Raw genomic sequence first — 23,760 nt, forward strand, 5'->3', positions numbered from 1 at the left:
AAGGGTGTTCTCCTGATGTCAATAATAAAGCAATGTTAATCTCCTCACCTGTAGGTGGCGCTGTAAGGTGTTTGGCAGTGATAAAGTGTTTTCAGTTGTGTAATGACATGTTGACCTCCTCGCCTGTAGGTGGCGCTGGAAGGACGAGGACCTGGGTCAAAAGGACATGAGTGACATCATCAGGATCCACAACCACAACAACGAGCAGGCGTGGCAGGAGATCCTCCGCTGGGAGGCCTTCCACAAGACGTACGCAAACGGACCTCTCCTCCCCCCTCTCTTCTCCTCCCCCCCCCTCCTCTCCTCCCCTCCCCTCTTCTCTCCTCTCCTCTGTCCCCTATTGAAGGGTGGCCCCTGCCCCCTAACCCCTAACCCCTAACCCCTCTGTCTCTATCTAGATTCAGGCTTCTCTGGGTTTCTGGTTTTAGTGGTGTTTTTTGCACATTTTGACATGAATGAACGCTAGTCGGGTTTTGATGATGCAATATCAGACATCCTGGGGAGAACCCTGCATGCACACACACACACACACACACACACACATACACACACACACACACACACACACACACACACACACACACACACACACACACCACACCAGGGCAACCTCTGACCTGTGACCTCTGCCCTCCCTAGGGACTGCCCCTGTGGTCCCTCGCTGGTGCGGTTCGGAGGCAAGGCCAAACAGTTCACGCCCCGCGCTCGCTTGCGCCACCTTCTGGGGTGAGTCAGGAACTACAGATGCCCTGCCTCTGGCTTTACACTCCAAAAGCAAAAACAGGGGGACTGTGTGTAAAAAGTGGTGTAATTTCTGATTGTGGACCAGTATGTACACAGATACCATCAAGTAAATGCATCTCTAGTAATAGTTTGATTTCCAATCCAAACGTGTGGAGTGTGGAGAAGAAGTAAGGAAACATGCTTCACTGTCCCATTACTTACCCAGGGCGCTGGAATACAAATTACAACTATAATTTGATACAAAAATTGTAACTACAGAAATTGTAACTACAGATTAAAACAATGTCCTCCTTCAGTCCCTGCCCAGTCTGTAGTTTTCAGTATGATTATTTTCTGACGTTGTTGTGTATTTGACCCCGCCCCCCCGCAGACACGGCCTGCCGTTCGACAGACATGATTGGATCGTGGACCGCTGTGGGAGGGAGGTCCGGTACGTCATCGACTACTACGACGGCGGAGTGACCGAGGAGCGGAACCACACGGTCCTGGACGTCCGACCCGCCTTGGACTCGCTCAGCGCCGTCTGGGATCGCATGAGGGTAGCCTGGTGGCGCTGGACCTCCTCCTAGACCCAAGCCCAGCCCAGACCAGAACAAAGCCCTAGAGCCTAGCCCCTAGACCCAGAACCAAGCCCTAGCCCCTAGAACCAAGCCCTAGCCCCCTAGACCCAGAACCAAGCCCTAGACCCAGAACCAAGCCCTAGCCCCTAGACCCAGAACCAAGCCCTAGCCCCTAGACCCAGAACCAAGCCCTAGCCCCTAGACCCAGAACCAAGCCCTAGCCCCTAGATTGTCATCTTGCTCTTGCCTTTCCTAGTCATTTAGATTTACACAAGTGTCTAGGGAGTAGAGGCTAGGGGTTGATTCTGAACAGAGTAGAGGCTAGTAGAGGCTGGTAGAGGCTAGGGGTTGATTCTGAACAGAGTAGAGGCTGGTAGAGGCTGGTAGAGGCTAGGGGTTGATTCTGAACAGAGTAGAGGCTAGTAGAGGCTAGGGGTTGATTCTGAACAGAGTAGAGGCTAGTAGAGGCTGGTAGAGGCTAGGGGTTGATTCTGAACAGAGTAGAGGCTGGTAGAGGCTGGTAGAGGCTAGGGGTTGATTCTGAACAGAGTAGAGGCTAGTAGAGGCTAGGGGTTGATTCTGAACAGAGTAGAGGCTGGTAGAGGCTAGGGGTTGATTCTGTACAGAGTAGAGGCTGGTAGAGGCTAGGGGTTGATTCTGAACAGAGTAGAGGCGAGTAGAGGCTAGGGGTTGATTCTGAACAGAGTAGAGGCTGGTAGAGGTAGGGGTTGATCTGAACACGGCCCTGGCACACAGGTGTATTTATTGAACAGACTGCTATTAACCAAACTGGACTCAGATCTGTTTGGGTGTCCTAACGGGCTGCTTCCTCACACACAACCTCCCAGTGACGTAATAACAACAACAATCAGGACGGTGGAAGCTGAGGCTGACATAGCGGGGATTGACACTCAGGCCACTTTATCAGGAACACCTGGACACCTTCTCATGGTGGAGGAACACCTGGACACCTTCTCATGGTGGAGGAACACCTGGACACCTTCTCATGGTGGAGGAACACCTGGACACCTTCTCATGGTGGAGGAACACCTGGACACCTTCTCATGGTGGAGGAGGTGGAACACCTGTACACCTTCTCATGGTGGAGGAACACCTGTACACCTTCTCATGGTGGAGGAACACCTGGACACCTTCTCATGGTGGAGGAACACCTGGACACCTTCTCATGGTGGAGGAACACCTGGACACCTTCTCATGGTGGAGGAGGTGGAACACCTGTACACCTTCTCATGGTGGAGGTGGTGGAACACCTGTACACCTTCTCATGGTGGAGGAACACCTGGACACCTTCTCATGGTGGAGGGACACCTGGACACCTTCTCATGGTGGAGGTGGTGGAACACCTGTACACCTTCTCATGGTGGAGGAACACCTGTACACCTTCTCATGATGGAGGTGTTGGAATGTTGTGGGGAATGTTTTCTTGGCACACTTTGGGCCCGTTAATACCAATCAATCATCTCTTGAATGCCACAGCCTATTTGAGTATTGTTGCTGACCATGTGCATCCCTTCATGGCCACAAATGACCCATCTTCTCATGGCTACTTCCAGCATGATAATGCACCATGTCACAAAGCAAAAGTTGTCTCAAACTGGTTTCATGAACATGACAATGAGTTCAGTGTTCTTCAGAGGCCTTCCCAGTCACCGGATCTGAATCCAATAGAACACCTTTGGGATGTGGTAGAACAAGAGATTCACAGCTTGAAAGTGCACCTGAAAAATCTGCAGGAATTGCGTGATGCAATCATGTCATCATGGACCAGAATCTCAAAGGAATGTTTCCAACATCTTGTGAAATAAATGCCACAAAGATTTGAGGCTGTTTTGAGAGAGGCCCTACCCAGTATTAGTATAGTCTTCCTAATAAAGTGTTCGGTGAGTGTATACTGTAGCTGCCACAAGAACTGGATAACTTGTCTTAACTGATGATGTTACAAAGTTCTTAACTAGTGAAGTCAATCTTCAGATTTAAATCCAACTGAATTTACATTTTATTTCCTGATGATAAGATTTGAGGCAAAAACACCTCAAATCAAACAAATGATTGTCGACCAAATACTAAACATGAGTACTTTATTTGGACATTCTATTATTTTTTCCAATACTTTTGGAGCCCTGAAATAGGGGGAGTATGTTTAAAAAATGTTGTACTTTCTAAATGCTGAACCCAATTTGAAAAAACCCCATTGAATTAAAGCGTATAGAGAGTATAGAACTAAAAGAAGGCTAAATGTTTCCTCTTTCCAATATCTATGGAGGGAACTGTATACTCTCCTTGGAAATAAATCAGATTGCCTTTTAATATCTCAAATAAATTTTGAAAACCATTTTTGGGAAAATCCATTGGAGCCCATGTATTTCTCTTACTCTCTTTAGCAACCCCTGCTGGTACAAAATATAATGTTTTGCGGGAGTGGGAGTACTCCTGTATGCAGCACAGATTCTCTGGCTTGATGTACTAGCAATTTGAGCCTGGGGACGAGATTAAGGCCTCATAGAGAGTTATAGAATCAGGTGAATTTATATAACAACAGACAATTGACTCAAACACTTATAGATTATTTTAACATTCTTATGGATTCTATACTGGACTCAAATGCATGCAGGCACACACACACACACACACACACACACACACACACCTTCCCTCTGGCTGTATTGTCTTTATGGTAGGAAATTTAGGTGCAGCTGCTATCTCAGTGATCTCAGAGCTGGGGAGGCTGAAGCCTCAAGTGCAATAAACGGTAGAGGAATAAATGGTAGAGGAATCCAATAGAACACCTTTGGGATGTGGTAGAACAAGAGATTCACAGCTTGAAAGTGCACCTGAAAAATCTGCAGGAATTGCGAGATGCAATCATGTCATCATGGACCAGAATCTCAAAGGAATGTTTCCAACATCTTGTGGAATCAGTGTCACAAAGAATTAAGGCAGTTCTGAAGGCAAAAGGGGGTCCAACCTGGTACTAGCAAGGTGTAGTAGGTGAAAGGGGGTCCAACCCGGTACTAGCAAGGTGTAGTAGGTGAGTGTATATGTCATATCTCATCCAAAATGTTTGATTTGATGGCCTGTGTCTGATGCACCAGGCTGCTGTGTCTGGAACGACTCATCGCTTGTTGAAGGGAATATTCATCCGGTGGTTTTTCTACCCTTCGTTGCTCCTGCTCAGACGTGAACGTGTGGAGCTGTGTGTATATGTATGATGCTTCAGATAGTTGCATGTTTTTACCGTTTCTATAACCTTAAAATGAACATGATGACCTCACAATGGAGCGGGAGAATGTTCCGTCATATAAACGATTCAACGCAGCAGCGACTTCCAAATGTCATCAGACTGTTTATCCTGTTACTCAACAGGAAAGGGTCAAAGTGAAATCTGATCACATTAAAACACGTCCCTGGTTCCCCTGTGGCATCGTACCTACATTGTGTTCTCTTAGAGGGAGCTTTAGAGATGTTTCATAAAACATTTCACAGCCTTGGTTTGTTCTGTGGTCAGATGTCTGTGGACGTTTCAATCTGCACTGAGAATGGAAGTTATGGGTTATAGATTATTATACCATTTTCTGATTGTACAAATAAACACCAATAAAAGTGATTTGTGATTTATTTTCTGGAATGAAGCGTCAGCTGACTTGTCACAGAGTCGAAAACAACTGGGATCATTTCTTTTTGATTTGGCCTCATATGATGATGCTTGTCACTTGCAAGCAATGATCACCCCCAAACCCCGGCCCGATCACTCCCAAACCCCGGCCCGATCACTCCCAAACCCCGGCCCGATCACTCCCAAACCCCGGCCCGATCACTCCCAAACCCCGGCCCGATCACTCCGCTATACAACTATAATTTGATACAAAAATTTTAACTACAGAAATTGTAACTACAGATTAAAACAATGTCCTCCTTCAGTCCCTGCCCAGTCTGTAGTTTTCAGTATGATTTTTTTCAGACGTTGTTGTGTATTTGACCCCGCCCCCCCTCTGCCGTTCGACAGACATGATTGGATCGTGGACCGCTGTGGGAGGGAGGTCAGGTACGTCATCGACTACTACGACGGCGGAGTGACCGAGGTGTGTAACCACACGGTCCTTGGACTCACCACCACGCCTCTCACCACCACGCCTCTCACCACCACGCCTCTCACCACCACGGTCCTGGACTCCTGGACTCACCACCACGCCTCTCACCACCACGCCTCTCACCACCACGGTCCTGGACTCCTGGACTCACCACCACGCCTCTCACCACCACGCCTCTCACCACCACGGTCCTGGACTCCTGGACTCACCACCACGCCTCTCACCACCACGCCTCTCACCACCACGGTCCTGGACTCCTGGACTCACCACCACGCCTCTCACCACCACGCCTCTCACCACCACGGTCCTGGACTCCTGGACTCACCACCACGCCTCTCACCACCACGCCTCTCACCACCACGGTCCTGGACTCCTGGACTCACCACCACGCCTCTCACCACCACGCCTCTCACCACCACGCCTCTCACCACCACGCCTCTCACTCATTACACTCTCAGAGGAGCTGAACCCACAACGGTCCTGACTCACTACCTCACCACTCATTACACTCTGTCAGAGGAGCTGCTAGATAAGGGAAGACAGGGAAAACGGCTCCACAGCAGACTTTGACATCCTTCAATAATTCGGTATGTTTTCATTTATAATGATATAAATGTTCGATGTTATAAAGATGTCGCCTAATGTGGCACACTGTATATAACAGCTAAATGAGGTCATGTAGCCGACTTGGTCATTCATTATCATTCAAACGTATATTTCATATCTCTCATTATCAATGTTTGTTTTATAAATAATGTTTATGTTATAGGCTTTCATGCATATTATAATGTTGACTAGATAAATCATTAAACTGTTAAAGCGTTACATTCATTTGACAATAAAGTAATCGATCCTTTTTCAAACCGCGACGGGGACTAGCATGTTGCATGTGGCCTGGGTTGCTCGGCCACACACACACACACACACACACACACACACACACACACACACACACACACACACACACACACAACCTGCTTTTCCAAATATTTCACTGGAGGGAACTCACCGCTGCGTCACCTTTCTACACTTGTGTCACGCTTTTCGAGCAGCCTCTACACCAGTGACCATCATTAAACTGTTAAAGCGTTACATTCATTTGACAATGACATTTATGGCATTTAGCAGACGCCTTTATCCAAAGCGATTTACAACACATAATCTATCCATCAGTCTTTTTTTTAAAATTATTAACAGGAGAGAGAGAGAGAGTGTGTGAGTGTGTGTGTGTGTGTGTGTGTGTGTGGCCGAGCAACCCAGGCCACATGCAACATGCTAGTCCCCGTCGCGGTTTGAAAAAGGATCGATGACTTTATTGTCAAATGAATGTAACGCTTTAACAGTTTAACGGTTTAACGATTTAACGATTTAACACACACACACACACACACACACACACACACACACACACACACACACACTCTCTCTGCCCTCACCTAACCTGCTTTTCCAGATATTTCACTGGAGGGAACTCACCGCTGCGTCACCTTTCTACACTTGTGTCACGCTTTTCGAGCAGCCTCTACACCAGTGACCTGGGGCCACCTATCAGTGCGTCTTTGACTGAGACAGAAAGAAGAAAGAGACGAGAGAATCAACTCCTGGTTATACCATTTCCACAAACATTCCACTGGAGGTAAGTCACAGCTGCGTCCGCTCACTGCAGGTCAAGAAAGCACAGAGGATGACTTGATAAACCGTTTAAACCGTTACATTCATTTGACAATGAAGTCAGACCAGCGGCTAGGAAACAGGGAAACGCAGACCGCGCCTATGGGATCTTAAACTAGCCGTGACCCACTACCGAAACTTTCCCTCAGTCCCGCAGGCTCAGGAAGCGCAGACAACACAGGTCTGTCAGAAGGACTAGAGGAGACACGGAGAACGCTTCTACAGCAGACTTTGACATCCTTCAATAATTCGGTATGTTGTCATTTATCGTCATGATGTCACACTGCATATTAACAGCTAAATGAGGTCATATAGCCGACTTGATCATTCATTATTATCATTCAAACGTATATTTCATATGTCTCATTATGAATGTTTGTTTTATAAATAATGTTTATGTTATAGGCTTTCATGCATATTATAATGTTGACTAGATCAATCATTAAACCGTTAAAGCGTTACATTCATTTGACAATGACATTTATGGCATTTAGCAGACGCCTTTATCCAAAGCGATTTACAACACATAATCTATCCATCAGTCTTTTTTTTTAAAATTATTAACAGGAGAGAGAGAGAGAGTGTGTGAGTGTGTGTGTGTGTGAGTGAGTGAGTGAGTGAGTGAGTGTGTGTGTGTGTGTGTGTGTCGCTGGACTTTGCGTGTTGAAGTGAACGGCTTTGATTGACGTGTAAAATCCACCCGCCTACCACTGCTTGTTGAAGGAAATACTTACCCCCCCCCCCCCCCCCCCCCCACACACACACACACACACACACATTTTTTCTTAGTTTGATCCTTCCACACATGGAGAACGTCTATATTCTCAGTCAAAACGGAAGTACATTGAAGGGCTTGAATCATTTCAGGGGTCAGATGTACATAACATGTGTTTAATGTGACAGTAGAATATGAAAGCTTCATATGTTTCCTGTGATCTAACATTCTGAACATCTGTCTTTCACTCAGAGTCCTGAGGGAGCCAAGCGGTGCCAGAGAACACGGCCGCCATGTTGATGAAGGTCGCTCTCTTGGTGCTGGTTCTGGTTGAGGTTGCAGAATGCAGCTGTCACTCACCCTTATGCCACCGAACCGTGGTTCTGACTGAGCCCGCCCACCTCCCCTGTAATGGAACCTGCCCCGGCCCGGTTCTCTGGAGGCGTCATGACAACCGGGCGACTGTAGCCACGTTGGACCAGGGAGAAGTCAGGCCAGGCCCGGGTTACGAGAGCAGGGTTCAGCGCGGGGGTGGAGGTCTCTCTCTCAACATCACCTCTGCTGTGTTCAACGACCGGGGCTCCTACGAGTGTGTTTGTGATCAGGACGTTTTACAGGATGTTGTACTAGAAGTGTTGATCTCCTTTGTTCTATCTGCTCATGTTGGAGAAAATGTCACTCTCCCCTGTCACGGTTTAACGGATAAACAGACTCCTGACAGTAAGATGCACGTCTCTTGGAAGAAAGATGAGCAGACGGTGGTGGAGGTGAAGGCAGGGAACACTTCCTACGGGCCAGGGTGGGAGAACAGGGTCTCTGTGTCCAGGCCTGGTTACTCTCAGGGAGACCTGTCACTCACCATCGCTGGGGTACGCCCCTCAGATAAGGGGACCTATCAGTGCGTCTTTGACCGAGACAGAAAGAGAGGAAGTCCAGATGCCGTGACTCTGACTGTTCCAGAACAAGTCGCCCCTCCCACTGCTCTAGAGAAACACTGCGTAAAGCCACTAATGATGGTGATTGGTTTGGTGGTCCTTGGTTTGGTGGTCCTTGGTTTGGTGAAGTACCGCTGGCTCAAAGAGAGAATCTTAGTATCAGGTGTCAGCTGGTGCAAAGGAGAGCGCCAGGAGAGTTGTGATGATCAGACTGGTGACCCTCTGACAGTTAGCAGTGAGGGGCGCTCAGACAGACAGAGAGACAGAGAGACAGAGACAGAGAGAGAGACAGAGAGACAGAGAGAGAGAGACAGAGAGACAGAGACAGAGAGAGAGAGGGGGGGGGGGGATGTGTCTGAAGGGCAGATTTTTCTTGGGTTAGGGTGAGAACAAAATGGTGACCATAAAAGTTCAGAAAGGGAAGGAGACATATTTAAAGGATGAATGAAGACAGTATCATATTTATATTGAAAAAAAACAAAAACAAAAAAAACATCTATCAATTTCACAGTAACTTGAATCTATAGCTACCTGTAGCTGTTCTCTACAGCCTCCTGAACTCAGATGACAGAAGACAACACTGCCATCTAGAGGCCACGGTCATGTTGTGCACTTACAGCAATTACAAAACTGACCGGACTCCCATGTCACCCCCTCCTTCGCACCCTTCACTGGCTCCTGGTAGCAGCTCGCATCAGATTCAAGACCCTGGTGCTTGCCTACCGGGCAGAAAAAGGAACAGCCCCTCCCTACTTGCAAGCAATGGTCAGCCCCCAAACCCCTGCAAGATCACTCTTTGAACACCCCCACTACCCCCCTGTACAAGTTTCTCTACTGTAAATACATTGACTGCCAATGGCCCTAACCCCTAACCCTGGTCTGAGCATTGATTACTTTATCTTATGATGACTGATGGACAGATGATTCACTTACTTAAAGAAATGTATTTGTTGTAAGTCGCTTTGGATGAAGGTGTAAATGTGAATGACTGCTCCAGCAGGGTATGATGTAGTTCACTCGTGCCTTTACCATGTCCAGATCAAAGCCTACGTCATCACCTGCACTCGGCCAGCAGTAAATAAACCGTGTTGCGCCTTTATCTCTGTATGACGTTCCGGTGATGAATCTTAGCCATGACAATGTAACCAGCAGAAAAATGTTGTCATCATATTTGCCAGATCACTGATTTATTTGCCTGTCAGTTATGGGGATTCTTTAAAATGTGTGTGAAAATAAAATAGTATTATAAGAATAGTATAGTATTCAAGATTCAAGTGACTTGTTTTCATGTGTAAATCATTCATGTCCATCCGACTGAACTGAACGTGCAGAACTCGTTCATACAATATTTGAAATGTTATCCTACGATCAATTATCAGAAGACAGCGGAACCAAAGAGAGAAATTATGCAGCACATCGGACACATAAACAACCCCCGCCAGGTCCCGCAGATGGAAGGGAGATGACAGAAGATGTCTCTTCATCATTCATCATCAGCGAGGAATAGTTTCCCGTTTCTGTCTCTAGATTAATAAACCTTTACGATGTCCGAGTTGGTGTTGGACGAAGTGTCGGTTTTGTCCGCTATCTACTGCGAGAAGGACGAATTTGAGTTACTGGAGGAGACAGGTAAGATCTGTTGATGACAGCAGTCTTTTAGTAATAACTAACTAACTAACTAACTAACTAACTAGGTAGTTAACTAACTAACTAACTAACTAGGTAGTTAACTAACTAACTAACTAACTAACTAACTAGGTAGTTAACTAACTAACTAACTAACTAACTAACTAACTAGGTAGTTAACTAACTAACTAACTAACTAACTAACTAACTAGGTAGTTAACTAACTAACTAACTAACTAGGTAGTTAACTAACTAACTAACTAGGTAGCTTCTGCTCTGGGAAGTCTGTGGATGTTCGCTGATGTAATGAATAAAAGAGAGGAGAATCCCTCTAGGAGCCACTAACCCTCTAACCCTAAAACTAACCTCTATCCTAACCCTACCCTAAACCCTAACCTCTAACCCCTAACCTAACCCTACCCTAAACCCTAACCTCTAACCCCTAACCCAACCCTACCCTAACTTCTAACCCCTAACCCTAACCTCTAACCCTACCCTAAACCCAACCCTCTAACCCTAACCTCTAACCCCTAACCCAACCCTAACTTCTAACCCCTAACCCTACCCTAAACCCAACCCTCTAACCCTAACCTCTAACCCAACCCTACCCTACCCTAACTTCTAACCCCTAACCTCTAACCCTAAACCTAAACCTAACCTCTAACCCTAAACCTAAACCTAACCTCTAACCCTACCCTAAACAGTATATTTACATTTTAGTCATTTAAACGCTTTTATCCAAAGCGACTTACAACAAGTACATTTGTGTAAAGTAAGTGAATCATCGCTACAGTAGTGAAGAGGAGAGATGGATATGGTCGTAACAATAACCACCATCTTCCTCCTCCAGTGGAGAAGGGCATCGTCTTCCGTATCCGGGTAGAAGTGGAGGGAGCAGCCAATGAGAGGACACCCCTGAGCCTCCTCTTCCAGCTGCCCCCGGGGTACCCCCACTGCCCCCCCGGGGTCAGCGTCTCCTCCGGCCAGCTCTCCAGGAGGCAGAGCCTCCGCCTCAGACAGAGCCTGCTGGACCGGGCCTCTGCGCTGGACCCAGAACCCATGGTCCACCAGCTGCTGCTGTGGCTCCAACAGAACTTCTCTGACCTTGCCTCTTCAGGGGAGCGGTCCCAGGTGCCAGGTTCTAATTGATAGTGACATGCCCCATAACCATTTCACAGCCTCTAGCCCCATAACCATTTCACAGCCTCTAGCCCCATAACCATTTCACAGCCTCTAGCCTCATTGCCATTTAGTCTCACACAGCCTACAAGATTTATTGTTCTTCTAAATGTATTATTGCTATTTTGTTAATATTTTGCTATTTTGTAAATTCCAAGTCAATTTCCTGTATGTGCAAATATACTTGGCCAAATAAAAGAATTCTGATTCTGATTCTGAGGTGGAGGAGGAGGAGGAGGAGGAGGTGGAGGAGGTGGAGGAGGAGGTGTGGACCGCTCTGCTCCTCATCGACCACATGCGGGCGAAGAGGAAGTATGTGAGGCTGATAGAGGAGTGGGCGTCGGCCCTGGAGCTCTGTGGGAGGCTGCTGTTCCTGGGGAGGCGGATCCTGGTGCTGCTGCAGGGGGGGAGGGGGGCCGTCAAGGTAGGGGGGGGGGAGTGTCAAGGTAGGGAAGGGGGGGAGTGTCATGGTAGGGAGGGGGGGGGGGGGGAGTGTCATGGTAGGGAGGGGGGGGGGGGGGGGAGTGTCAAGGTAGGGAAGGGGGGGGGGGAGTGTCAAGGTAGGGGGTAGTGGGGCATCAGGGGAGGGGTGGGGGCGTTAAGGTACTGTCTGTTTCTGTAGTTTTCTTTCTGCAGGCATACAGATGTTGAGTTGATACACCAGGAGAAATCAAAGCTTATTGGTCAGCTGAACTGGAACAGGCACTTTGATTTGCTCTCAAATGTAAACAACCCAGTTCAGGACATTTGGGTACACACACTTTTGTGTTGTGTGTGTGTGTGTGTGTAGGAGTACCTCCAGCTCCAGAGGACAGTGAAGGTGGACGTGGACTCGTCAGGGAGGAGGTGTAAAGAGAAGATGATGAAGGTCCTGAAGGAAGGCCCCACCTCCAGACCCCTCCACCAGTAAGGAGAGAGAGAGAGAGAGAGAGTGTGTGTGTCTGTCTGCCTGTCTGTCTGTGTCTGCCTGCCTGCCTGCCTGTCTGTCTGTGTGTGTCTGCCTGCCTGCCTGTCTGTGTGTGTCTGTCTGTCTAACACTGGCTAGTGCATTGATTAACTTGTCGCCATAGTTGGTCATTGTACATGATTCAGGTTATGGTTCAACCTCCCTTTCTCTCTCTCTCTCTCTCCTTCCTTCTCTCTCTCTGTGTGTCTCTCTCTCCCTTTCTCAGGATCTCAGCTTTTGAAGTGAAGGAGCTTTCGTCTCTGGAGGAGCTGCAGAGGGAGTTTGAGGATGTTGGACAATCAGAACTGTACCAGGAGTTTGTTCCTTCGTTGCTGTAGCTGACCTGGAGGTTTCAGCCTCGGTGGTGCTGTTATGAAGACTTTATACTTTTCATGTCAGTGTGCATAAGAAACAGGATATTATTGTCTAATACCTGTAAGAGTACAGCTTTTAAATGTTCTATTGGTTGATCATGGATCTGTTGTGGATTATTTGCCGTTTTTAATGTTTGACTAGCATCTGTTGACCACACAATGGCACCCAAGTCTCGCCCCTCGCCACGTCACGCCAAGTTCTGCCCTCTGCTTTTATCTGGAGCTGAAAGACGTTGTAGTTGTCGTCTGTGACGAGCCACGTGGTCACATCCCAGTTCCTCTAGTTCTACGGTTCTGAAGTAGATGAGAAAGTTTGTTCTCACTTTCTGTTATTGCCTTTTTCACAATGACAGCGTTTCCTCCGGCCGGGAGATGACCACTGGACCCGTGGCTCACGGTGCTGCTTGGAATTAAGTTAGTCTGAAAAGTTATCAGAGATTGTTGTCGGCATACAACTCATCCACAGACCAGGGGAGGCTGGTGGAGGTAGAAATCGGAGGACGGGCTCATTGTTATGCATGGAACGGAATGAGGAACGATATCAAACACGTTTATTCCATGTATGACAATGAGCCCATCCTCTGATTTCTACCTCCACCAGCCTCCCCTGGTCTGTGTCAATAGCCTTGGATGAATACAGAGGCTGAGGTTTGAAGAGGGATGCTTGTGTATGCGTCTCCATCTCCTGGTCCATGTTGAAGAGCTCTGTAGAGGAACGGAGTGGAGCCACACAGACAGATAAACCACAGCTCCCTCTCTGACTTCATGCACGCCACCATTTTATTTCCAACATAGAAACAGAAACAAGTTTGAGGACTGATTCAGCTACATGACACCCCAGGTCTGACCCCCCCCCCAGGTCTGACCCCCCCCCCCCCCCCCCATACCACACAAGCAGTCTTGTAAAGAGAGCAGTTTGGATTGTGTGTGTGTGTGTGTTGGCTATCAGCTTCTTATTGACATACAGCATGTCGTGACCAGGGGAGGCTGGGGGAGGTAGAACAACAGGGGAGGCTGGGGGAGGTAGAACAACAGGGGAGGCTGGGGGAGGTAGAAATCGGAGGACGGGCTCATTGTAATGCAAGGAATGGAATGAGGAACGGTATCAAGCTGTTTGATGCATTACAATGAGCTCGTCCTCTGATTTCTACCTCCACCAGCCTCCCCCCAGTGAGGAATGGTATCAAATACATAGTTTGATACCATTCCCTCATTCCATTTCATGCATTACAAATGAGGCCCGTCCTCCGATTTCTACCTCCACCAGCCTCCTCCTCTGCTTCAGACAGTGATCTGTTTCTAGATGTGTGAAAATGCTGCATACTGTGGCCCACCATTCAGACACATCGCACGTGTTTGATACCGTTCCTCATTCCGTTCCATGCATTACAATGAGCCCGTCCTCCGATTTCTACCTCCCCCAGCCTCCCCTGGTGTTCTACCTCCCCCAGCCTCCCCTGGTGTTCTACCTCCCCTGGTAGTGACTGGGCTACAGGTGGTAACACCCAGAAATGGAGAGGTTGCGTGGCAGCTGATTTGGGTCTGAACTGGTTCTTCCTCAAAGACGAAGGTTGGAGGTGCGTTGGGTTCTGTGTGCCCGGCCCAATAGAACCCAATAGAACCCAATAGAACTGGAAGCAGCGGATTGAGTCTCCACCAAGCAGCCAATCCTTCCTCTGTCTCCTTCTCAAATCTCATTGGAGGAGAAGATCAGAGGGGAGGGACCCCAGACCCTCTCCTCCAATGGAAAGTCAGAGGGGAGGAACCTTAGATCCTCTCCTCCAATAAGATTTGAGAAGCAGGCGAGGGCGGAGGAAGCTAGGAAAGAGTTTAGAAATTTGGCGACTATTCCTCCCCGTGTGTGTGTGTGTGTGTGGCAGGGAAGGTTGCTGTACGGAACACAGAGACAACAGAAAGTCATTATTATAAAATTATTAAACTGTACATTCACATCAGGGGAGGCTGGTGGAGGTAGGAATCGGAGGCCGGGCTCATTGTAACACATAGAACGGAATGAGGAACGGAATCAAACACGTGTTAGAGAGACAACCGCACATGCACATGTATGATACCATTCCTCATTCTGTTCCATGCATCACAACGAGGCCGTCCTCCATCTTCCTGCCTCCCCCTCCTCCCCCAGCTCACACCCACAGTCCTCCCCCTGCCTCCCCCAGCTCACACCCACACAGTCCTCCCCCTGCCCCCCCCCCCCTCCTCCCCCAGCTCACACCCACACAGTCCTCCCCCTGCCCCCCCCCCCTCCTCCCCCAGCTCACACCCACACAGTCCTCCCCCTCCTCCCCCAGCTCACACCCACAGTCCTCCCCCTCCTCCCCCAGCTCACACCCACACAGTCCTCCCCCCCTGCCTCCCCCAGCTCACACCCACACAGTCCTCCCCCTGCCTCCCCCAGCTCACACCCACACAGTCCTCCCCCTGCCTCCCCCAGCTCACACCCACAGTCGTAACGTTACACTACTAAGTTCCATGCAGCTTAAAAATCACTCAGAAAAATCATTCGGAACCTCAAATCATCTTATTGGTTTATATCATCCCCCCATTCCATCCCCTAGAATAAACATAATGTAGTGTTTCATCTCCAGTTAACCCCCTCCCCCCACCCCCCTCCCCGGTTCCCCTGTCTGTGACCCTGACCCTGACCCTGACCCGGAGGAGGGGAGTGACAGAGAAGGCCGTCTCACAGCTCGCTACAAAGAAACCTTTTCTTCTTCTGTGCTTCTCTGTTACAGTAAACACCCCAGGCCAAGTCCTCCCGCCTCTCCTCTTCACTGCGGCCGAGCGACACCCACATCCTTGTGCCTCCAACGACCACGGAAGAAGAAGAGGAATTCAAAGAATGTGGACTAGAATAAAGATAAAGAGAATGTCCGTGGTACGACTTCTCCGTCAGATGACAGACACATGAGAGTTCCCCCGGGTTTCCCGTTGAGCGCCTCCGCGCGGACACACACATGGCGTGCGGCGTGGGCTAGGTTTCCATGCCGACGGAAGGCACTCATCTCGGCCGTGCCCCGCCTCGTAATGCTCATCTGATCAGTGTCTCTAGAGAACAGCCCGGTCCCCCTGGCTCTCTGCTCTTCATCTGATCAGTGTCTCTAGAGAACAGCCCGGTCCCCCTGGCTCTCTGCTCTTCATCTGATCAGTGTCTCTCTAGAGAACAGCCCAGTCCCCCTGGCTCTCTGCTCTTCATCTGATCAGTGTCTCTAGAGAACAGCCCGGTCCCCCTGGCTCTCTGCTCTTCATCTGATCAGTGTCTCTAGAGAACAGCCCGGTCCCCCTGGCTCTCTGCTCTTCATCTGATCAGTGTCTCTAGAGAACAGCCCGGTCCCCCTGGCTCTCTGCTATTCATCTGATCAGTGTCTCTCTAGAGAACAGCCCGGTCCCCCTGGCTCTCTGCTATTCATCTGATCAGTGTCTCTCTAGAGAACAGCCCGGTCCCCCTGGCTCTCTGCTATTCATCTGATCAGTGTCTCTCTAGAGAACAGCCCGGTCCCCCTGGCTCTCTGCTCTTCATCTGATCAGTGTCTCTCTAGAGAACAGCCCGGTCCCCCTGGCTCTCTGCTCTTCATCTGATCAGTGTCTCTAGAGAACAGCCCGGTCCCCCTGGCTCTCTGCTCTTCATCTTTGAACTATTTCTACACAACATGAAAAGCAGAAGATGGACAGATGAGGGACTCTGAAGGTAATCTGGTCAGTGAGGTCCAGACAGGTAGAGATGATGATGATGATGATGATATCGTCGGTAAGTCCAGGATTGTGCGGTTGTCTCTTCTGTAATTGTGTGTTCAAAGCTCCGAGTCTTTGTCTGTTTGTCTCTTGAGTGAGTGTGTGTGTGTGTGTGTGTGTGTGTGTGTGTGTGTGTGTGTGTGTGTGTGTGTGTGTGTGTGTGTGTGTGTGCCCCTCAGTGTTTGTCGGGGCTCCAGGGGGGCAGTCTGGCCACTAGGGCGGCATGGTCCGCCCTGACGCTGGCCAGCAGGCCGCCCGTGTTGCCCGCTGACCCCTGGTAGTCTATCTCCTCCCCCTTCAGCGTGGTCATGTGACCCCCCAGGGCCGTGAGCAGGGCATCGCCCGCGCAGATGTCCCACTTCTTGATGAAGGTGACGTGGAGGTAGAGGTCCGCCTTGTCATATCCCCCCCCCTCTCCCAGGTCCAACAGGGACAGGATCTTGTAACCTGAGGGGGGAGGGGTGGAGGGAGGGAGAGAGGGAGGGAGGGGAGGGGAGGGGAGTTACACATGGAACAACAAAATCTTGCTGAAGCAAGCCCACTAATAATACCAAATATACCATAATGGATGTAAATTACCATGTTAGAAAAAGATAGATGTTTCTACAATGTACAGGACCAGTCAAAAGTTTGGACACACCTTCTCATTCAATGGTTTTTCTTTATTTTTTATTATTTTCTACATTGTAGATTAACACTGAAGACATCAAAACTATGAAGGAACACATATGGAATTATGTAGTAAACAAAAAAGTGTTAAACAAACCAGAATATGTTTTAGATTTTAGATTCTTCAAAGTAGCACCTTTGGCTTTGATGACAGCTTTAGACACTCTTGGCAAGGTGTGTCCAAACCTTTGACTGGTACTGTAGGTGGTACTGTACTGTAGGTGGTACATGTAGGTGGTACTGTACTGTAGGTGGTACATGTAGGTGGTACTGTAGATGGTACTGTACTGTAGGTGGTACATGTAGGTGGTACTGTACTGTACTGTAGGTGGTACTGTACTGTAGGTGGCGCCATAAACCAGCTACACTAAAACATGTCAGCTCTTCACACACTGGTTCTCATAAACACCTCAGAAAACGAACACACACACAGATAAATAGAGAGCGCCCCCCCCCTACCTGCGCCACCTGCTGGCAGGATGACCGTGGCGTTTCCGAACGCCTCCTCTATGAAGGGCTTGACGGCGCCCGCGTGGGACCGAGACACCACCACCCGGGGGGCGTTGACGTTGTAGGAGGGGCGGGGCGTCACATTAGACCCCTCCCCCACCAGGGCCCAGGCTACAGAGATAGGGGAGGGACACAGAGCTGGTTACTGCTAACCCTAACTACAGAGATAGAGGAGGGACACACAGAGCTGGTTACTGCTAACCCTAACTACGGAGAGTCAGGAGGGACACAGAGCTGGTTACTGCTAACCCTAACTACAGAGATAGAGGAGGGACACAGAGCTGGTTACTGCTAACCCTAACTACAGAGATAGAGGAGGGACACACAGAGCTGGTTACTGCTAACCCTAACTACAGAGAGTCAGGAGGGACACACAGAGCGGAGACCCGACCTTAAACTTTAACCCTTAACCTTTACCTTAACCTAACCATAACCCTTAACCCCACACTAAACCCTTAACCCCACACTAAACCCTAACCCTTACCATAACCCCACACTAAACCCTTAACCCCACACTAAACCCTAACCCTTACCATAACCCCACACTAAACCCTTAACCCCACACTAAACCCTAACCCTTACCATAACCCCACACTAAACCCTTAACCCCACACTAAACCCTAACCCTTACCATAACCCTTAACCCCACACTAAACCCTAACCCAACCCTTACCTAACCTTAACCCTAACCCTTCCTTAAATAGCTCCTCTGTGCATTTCCACACCATGTCCCACCAACAAGCACTAGGGGGCGCCAGAGCACACAGACAGAGCCAGGCTGACACAGTGGGCTTCACTCACAGAGGAGGGAGGGAGGGAGGGAGGGAGGGAGGGAGGGACCCCAACCTCTCTGTGGACACACTGGGTCCATTCACTGCTCCTGCCACCTCATACAGGACTGACTTCTACCTCCACTGATATCAGTGTGTGTGTGTGTGTATGTGTGTATGTATGTATATATGTATGTATATATGTATGTATGTATGTATGTATGTATGTATGTATGTATAACACACACACACACACACACACAATATCAGTATATGTATATATTATATATACTCTCAAAGACTAAGTCTGGGCGTGGTGGGAGAGGTAGTGTAGACTGGGGCTGTGTGTGTGTGTGTGTGTGTGTGTGTGTGTGTGTGCATCCTGGTGTTGGAGCCTAAGGCCTGCTGCTGTGTGCCTTAGTGATCTGTCTGATTATCACACTATAGACCCAGAGATTAACTCTGTTGACAGGGGGGGTAATGTAATCTATATGATAACACTGACACAGAGAGAGATGGGGAGGGAAGGAGGGAGGGGGGGAGGGAAGGAGGGAGGGAGGGAGGGAAGGAGGGGGGGAGGGAAGGAGGGAGAGGGGGAAGGAGAGAGAGGGGGAAGGGGGGGAAGGAGGGAGGGAGGGAGGGAAGGAGGGGGGGAGGGAAGGAGGGAGAGGGGGAAGGAGAGAGAGGGGGAAGGGGGGGAAGGAGGGAGAGGGGGAAGGAGGGAGAGGGGGAAGGAGAGAGAGGGGGAAGGAGAGAGAGGGGGAAGGAGGGAGAGACACACACACACCTGTAAATCCAGTGAAAGGGTTGTGGATCACTCCAATGACGGGCTTCCCTCCCACAGCCACACACACCATGGTGGTGACATACTTGACCAGGTTCTCTGTGAGGAGGAGGGAGAGAGGAGGAGAAGAGAAGGAGGGAGAGAAGAGAAGGGAGAGGAGAGGAGAAGAGAAGGAAGAGGGAGAGAAGAGAAGGAAGAGGGAGAGGAGAAGGAGGGAGAGAAGAGAAGAGAGGGAGAGAAGGAGGGAGAGAAGAGGGAGAAAAGGAGGGATGAGGAGGACAAAAGAACATGAGAAACAGGATACAGGTGTGGTGGCGGTAATGACGACACCACACACACACACACACACACACACACACACACACACACACACACACACAGGGTAGGTACCAGTGTACTCTTGCGTGGCGTCCAGGGGGTCTATCCAGACGGTGATGCTGTCAGATGGGACCTCCTTGCCCCCCTCCACCTTCTGGAGGATCTCAGCGGGAATGTCCCTGTTCCAGACCCCCATCTCCCCTCCCACACTGTCATGCTCCTCAGAGTTCACCTGGAGAACACACACACACTTTACTGACCATCGAGAGAGGACCCCATTTCCCCCCGGTTTTCATTCCCTGATAAGTGTGTCTTTCTGGGGAGGCTGGTGGAGGTGGAAATCGGAGGACAGGGTTGATACCGTTCCTCATTCTGTTCCATGCATTACAATGAGCCCCGTCCTTCGATTTCTACCTCCCCCAGCCTCCCCTGGTGTTCTACCTCCCCCAGCCTCCCCTGGTGTTCTACCTGCATCAGCCTCCCCTGGTGCCAAGTGTAAAACAGCAGAATACAACAACAGTATTGGGTATACAGAATGAATAGTAGGCATGTCGGACCGTGTTGATAGTATACATGTCCTTACCTGTAGGTCGGGGTAGGTGTTCTTGATCAGGTAGTACATCTTCCTGTGTGAGTGGAGGTCTCCCTTGGTGAGTTTCTCGCTGGCCCCTTCCTTGGTCTTCCCCTTGGTCTTCTCGTCGAGGCTGTTCCCCTCCCGGATCCTCTTCACCTCCCGGCCGCCCTGCTCCGCAGCCTCGATGGAGAGGGCCAGCAGGTCGCGGAGGTCCACGGTTTTCCTCTGGGTGAAGGCAGCGATCCGGCTGGAGATCACCCCGGCATACAGGTGGTAGATGACGCCGAGTCCCAGCAAACAGAACACGGCCACTCCGAGCGGCGACAGACGGATGCCCATGGGAGCCATCGCTTCAGCACATCTGACGGCTAACGTCGAACGTCGCTCGCCAGCAGCTCTCAGACAACTGACAGAAGGTCCCACCAGCCGTCGGGTCGGGTCGGGTCGGGTCCGGTCGGGTCGGGTCGGGTCGGGGTCGGGGTCGGGGTCGGGGTCGGGGTCGGGGTCGGGGTCGGGAGGAGGAGGGAGATCCGGGCGCCGTCGACCCTCTTATCTGCTGCTCATCTCACCCTCGCCTGTCGGTTAGCCTCGGGTGCCGCTAAGCTAGCGACATTAGCTGGCGAGCCGTCTGTCACAGTAAACTGTCGGTTGTCAAGCAGAAATGTTGAAACCTTCCAAAGCCGCCGACGGACAAACACGCTGACGGGAGTTAAAGGCTGGAGGTGTGATCGGAGGACGAGGACGAGGACGAGGACGAGGAACAGGTGGTGTCAGGTTCAACTCTGCTCCACGTACACGGCGGGCGGGGTCGAAGGTCAGGGGTGACTGCTCTGTTTCTCTTCCGGGTCATGCAAATCAGACAACGGTGAAAATGTAGTAACATCTATTTCGGAGTTTTCAGTACGCAAGATGAATACGATTCATTATTAACGTTGTGAGTTTTGCAGTTTGCAAAATATACCGAAATTGTGTGGAAAAACCAGGATGTACACCGGAAGTGACGTTTCGGTTTCAGCGGAGCTCGAGGAGTTTGTTGAAATAAATGTCATATTATGTCGTCTGTTAATTAAACAATTAATAACATTTCCTACGAAGTATTCACGTCAGCATCTGATGGGTTTAAAAGGAGGCACTGTTCTAGTGGCTGTAAGACGATGATAAGACCTGCAAGAGGACAAAAGCCATATATGCCTGTATTTATGTATTTATGTATTTATGTATTTATGTATTTTACGTCTCTTATGTCCCAGTTTCTGGTAACACATCAAATTATATAGAAACATATTTGATGGATATGTTTTATTCAAATAACAATGAATGTGTTGATGTCCTACCTGTTGTCGGGAGAGCTGTTCCCAGGCTAGTAGGAGTGAAGGGTTGAGGACTACAGAGTTAAGTGTCTGTTTGTGAAACATACTCTTCACTGTTTACACTGCACAGATCCACCTCACAGTCCTGCTACCATGTCTGAACCCAGGTCCACAGAGTCCCCTGGTTCTGGCTGTGGTTCTTCAGCCCAGACAGGGTCCAGAGATGATGGCAGTGAAGCTGGAGGACTGCAGCCAATCACTGGAACTCAATGTGGCAATTAAAGAGGAGGAGGAAGGAGGAGAAGAAGAGAAGAAAGAAGAGAAGAAAGATGTGATGTTGAAAGAAGAAGAGGAAGTGGAGGAGAAAGATGATGAGGATGATGAAGATGATGAGGAGGATGATGATGGTGAGGATGGGGAGGATGGGGGAGGATGATGAAGATGGAGAGGATGATGAGGATGGTGAAGACGAGGAGGAGGATGAAGATGATGAGGAGGATGATGATGGTGAGGATGGGGAGGATGATGAGGATGGGGGAGGATGATGAAGATGGAGAGGATGATGAGGATGGTGAAGACGAGGAGGAGGATGATGGTGAGGATGGGGGAGGATGATGAAGATGGGGAGGATGGTGAAGATGGGGAGGATGGTGCATTCATGTTATGTATTTGGCGAAGGCCAGGCCAGATTAATGAGTAAATCAAAGGGCGCTGGCAGATATTTAGCGGTGTATGTATCAAACATTTCTTTTCATTTCCCCACGGGAGTTGTTCATTCATTCACAGGAGTTGTTCATTCATTCACAGGAGTTGTTCATTCATTCACAGGAGTTGTTCATTCATTCAAACAAACAAAAGATGTGACAGTTGATCTGACTTCAGTCAGGACACGTAGGTCGGTTTAGGCTTAGGGTTAGGGTTAGGGTTAGGCTTAGGGTTAGGTTTAGGCTTAGGGTTAGGTTTAGGGTTAGGGTTAGGTTTAGGCTTAGGGTTAGGTTTAGGGTTAGGGTTAGGGTTAGGTTTAGGCTTAGGGTTAGGGTTAGGGTTGGGTTAGGGTTAGGGTTAGGGTTGGGTTAGGGTTAGATGGCTCCGCTCTGTAGAACTCCCTGCCTTAAGTTAAACATTTTACACATAATGTTCTCATGTTGTTTCTAATCATATACAGTGCATTCGGAAAGTATTCAGACCCCTTCACTTTTTCCACATTGTTATGTTTCAGCCTGATTCTAAAAAAAAAAGTTCATTTTTTTCCTCATCAATCTACACACAATACCCCATAATGACAAAGCCAAAACAGGATTTTAAAAATGTTTGCTAATTCCATTACGGGGTAGTGTGGGTAGATTGATGAGGGGAAAAAAATGAATTGAATCCATTTTAGAATAAGGCTGAAACATGACAAAATGTGGAAAAAGTGAAGGTCTGAATACTTTCCTGATTGCACGGTACAAGGCCAACGTTTCAGCGTCCCGGTTCTCCACAACACGTTAGATTTCATTTGTCGGCTTTTAGACTAAAGGGGTCTGAATACTTTCCCAATGCATTGTATATGTTCCTATCCTTACAGGAGAGAGCTCCAACCCAGACTCAGACATCTAATCCTGTATATGTTCCTATCCTTACAGGAGAGAGCTCCAACCCAGACTCAGACATCTAATCCTGTATATGTTCCTATCCTTACAGGAGAGAGCTCCAACCCAGACTCAGACAGCGAGCCCAGCTCCACCGCATCAGGAAACCATCAACAACACAGGCAGAGGAGCTCAAGACGGAAGAATCACCACTGCATGGACCGCTTCAGTAGTTTCTATGAGCCAGAGGATTTAAGAAGTCACATTTGCAGACCCCGTCCCTGTTTAGATTGCAGTGAGAGTTTAATTTGTTCAACTCACCTAAAATCGCAACCACAGACTCACAGAGGAGAGAAGACTCAACCTTGCCTTCTGTGTGGAAAGAGTTTTCGTCGTATGAGCAGCCTAAAGACACACCAGAGAATACACACAGGAGAGAGGCCACACCACTGCTCCCAGTGTGGGAAGAGATTCAGTCAGGAAGGACACCTAAAGAGACATCAGAGAATACACACAGGAGAGAAACCATTCCACTGCTCCCAGTGTGGGAAGAGTTTCAGTCAGGAAGGACACCTAAAGAGACATCAGAGAATACACACAGGAGAGAGGCCACACCACTGCTCCCAGTGTGGGAAGAGTTTCAGT

At 49.2% G+C, this 23,760-nt stretch overlaps 3 protein-coding genes across 3 annotated transcripts in view; 2 read left to right on the forward strand and 1 right to left on the reverse strand.

Moving 5' to 3' along the window:
- Nucleotides 1–5,081, forward strand: part of LOC310821700 (holocytochrome c-type synthase-like) — a 10,130-nt gene extending 5,049 nt beyond the window's left edge. The window contains exons 5-7 of the mRNA XM_083693848.1: nt 130–249; nt 640–726; nt 1,115–5,081. Of these exons, the coding sequence (XP_083549974.1) occupies nt 130–249; nt 640–726; nt 1,115–1,313 (406 nt within the window). The 3' untranslated portion in view covers nt 1,314–5,081. The remainder of the gene's footprint in view (nt 1–129; nt 250–639; nt 727–1,114) is intronic.
- Nucleotides 5,082–10,186: 5,105 nt separating this feature from the next.
- Nucleotides 10,187–12,955, forward strand: rwdd3 (RWD domain containing 3). Its single transcript, XM_083694290.1, has 5 exons — nt 10,187–10,363; nt 11,211–11,491; nt 11,787–11,963; nt 12,330–12,445; nt 12,712–12,955. Exons 1-5 carry the CDS (start codon nt 10,279–10,281, stop codon nt 12,821–12,823), a joined length of 771 nt encoding a protein of 256 aa, XP_083550416.1. The 5' UTR covers nt 10,187–10,278; the 3' UTR covers nt 12,824–12,955.
- Nucleotides 12,956–15,505: 2,550 nt separating this feature from the next.
- Nucleotides 15,506–21,016, reverse strand: bpnt2 (3'(2'), 5'-bisphosphate nucleotidase 2). The gene is made up of 5 exons (XM_083693847.1): nt 20,244–21,016; nt 19,733–19,892; nt 19,346–19,441; nt 17,738–17,899; nt 15,506–17,056 (listed from the first exon to the last, which is right to left on the reverse strand). Exons 1-5 carry the CDS (start codon nt 20,580–20,582, stop codon nt 16,785–16,787), a joined length of 1,029 nt encoding a protein of 342 aa, XP_083549973.1. The 5' UTR covers nt 20,583–21,016; the 3' UTR covers nt 15,506–16,784.
- Between the last annotated feature and the right edge of the window lie 2,744 nt (nt 21,017–23,760).

This window comes from Argentina silus (assembly GCF_951799395.1).
Source record: "Argentina silus genome assembly, chromosome: 22".
Taxonomy (NCBI): Eukaryota; Metazoa; Chordata; class Actinopteri; order Argentiniformes; family Argentinidae; genus Argentina; species Argentina silus.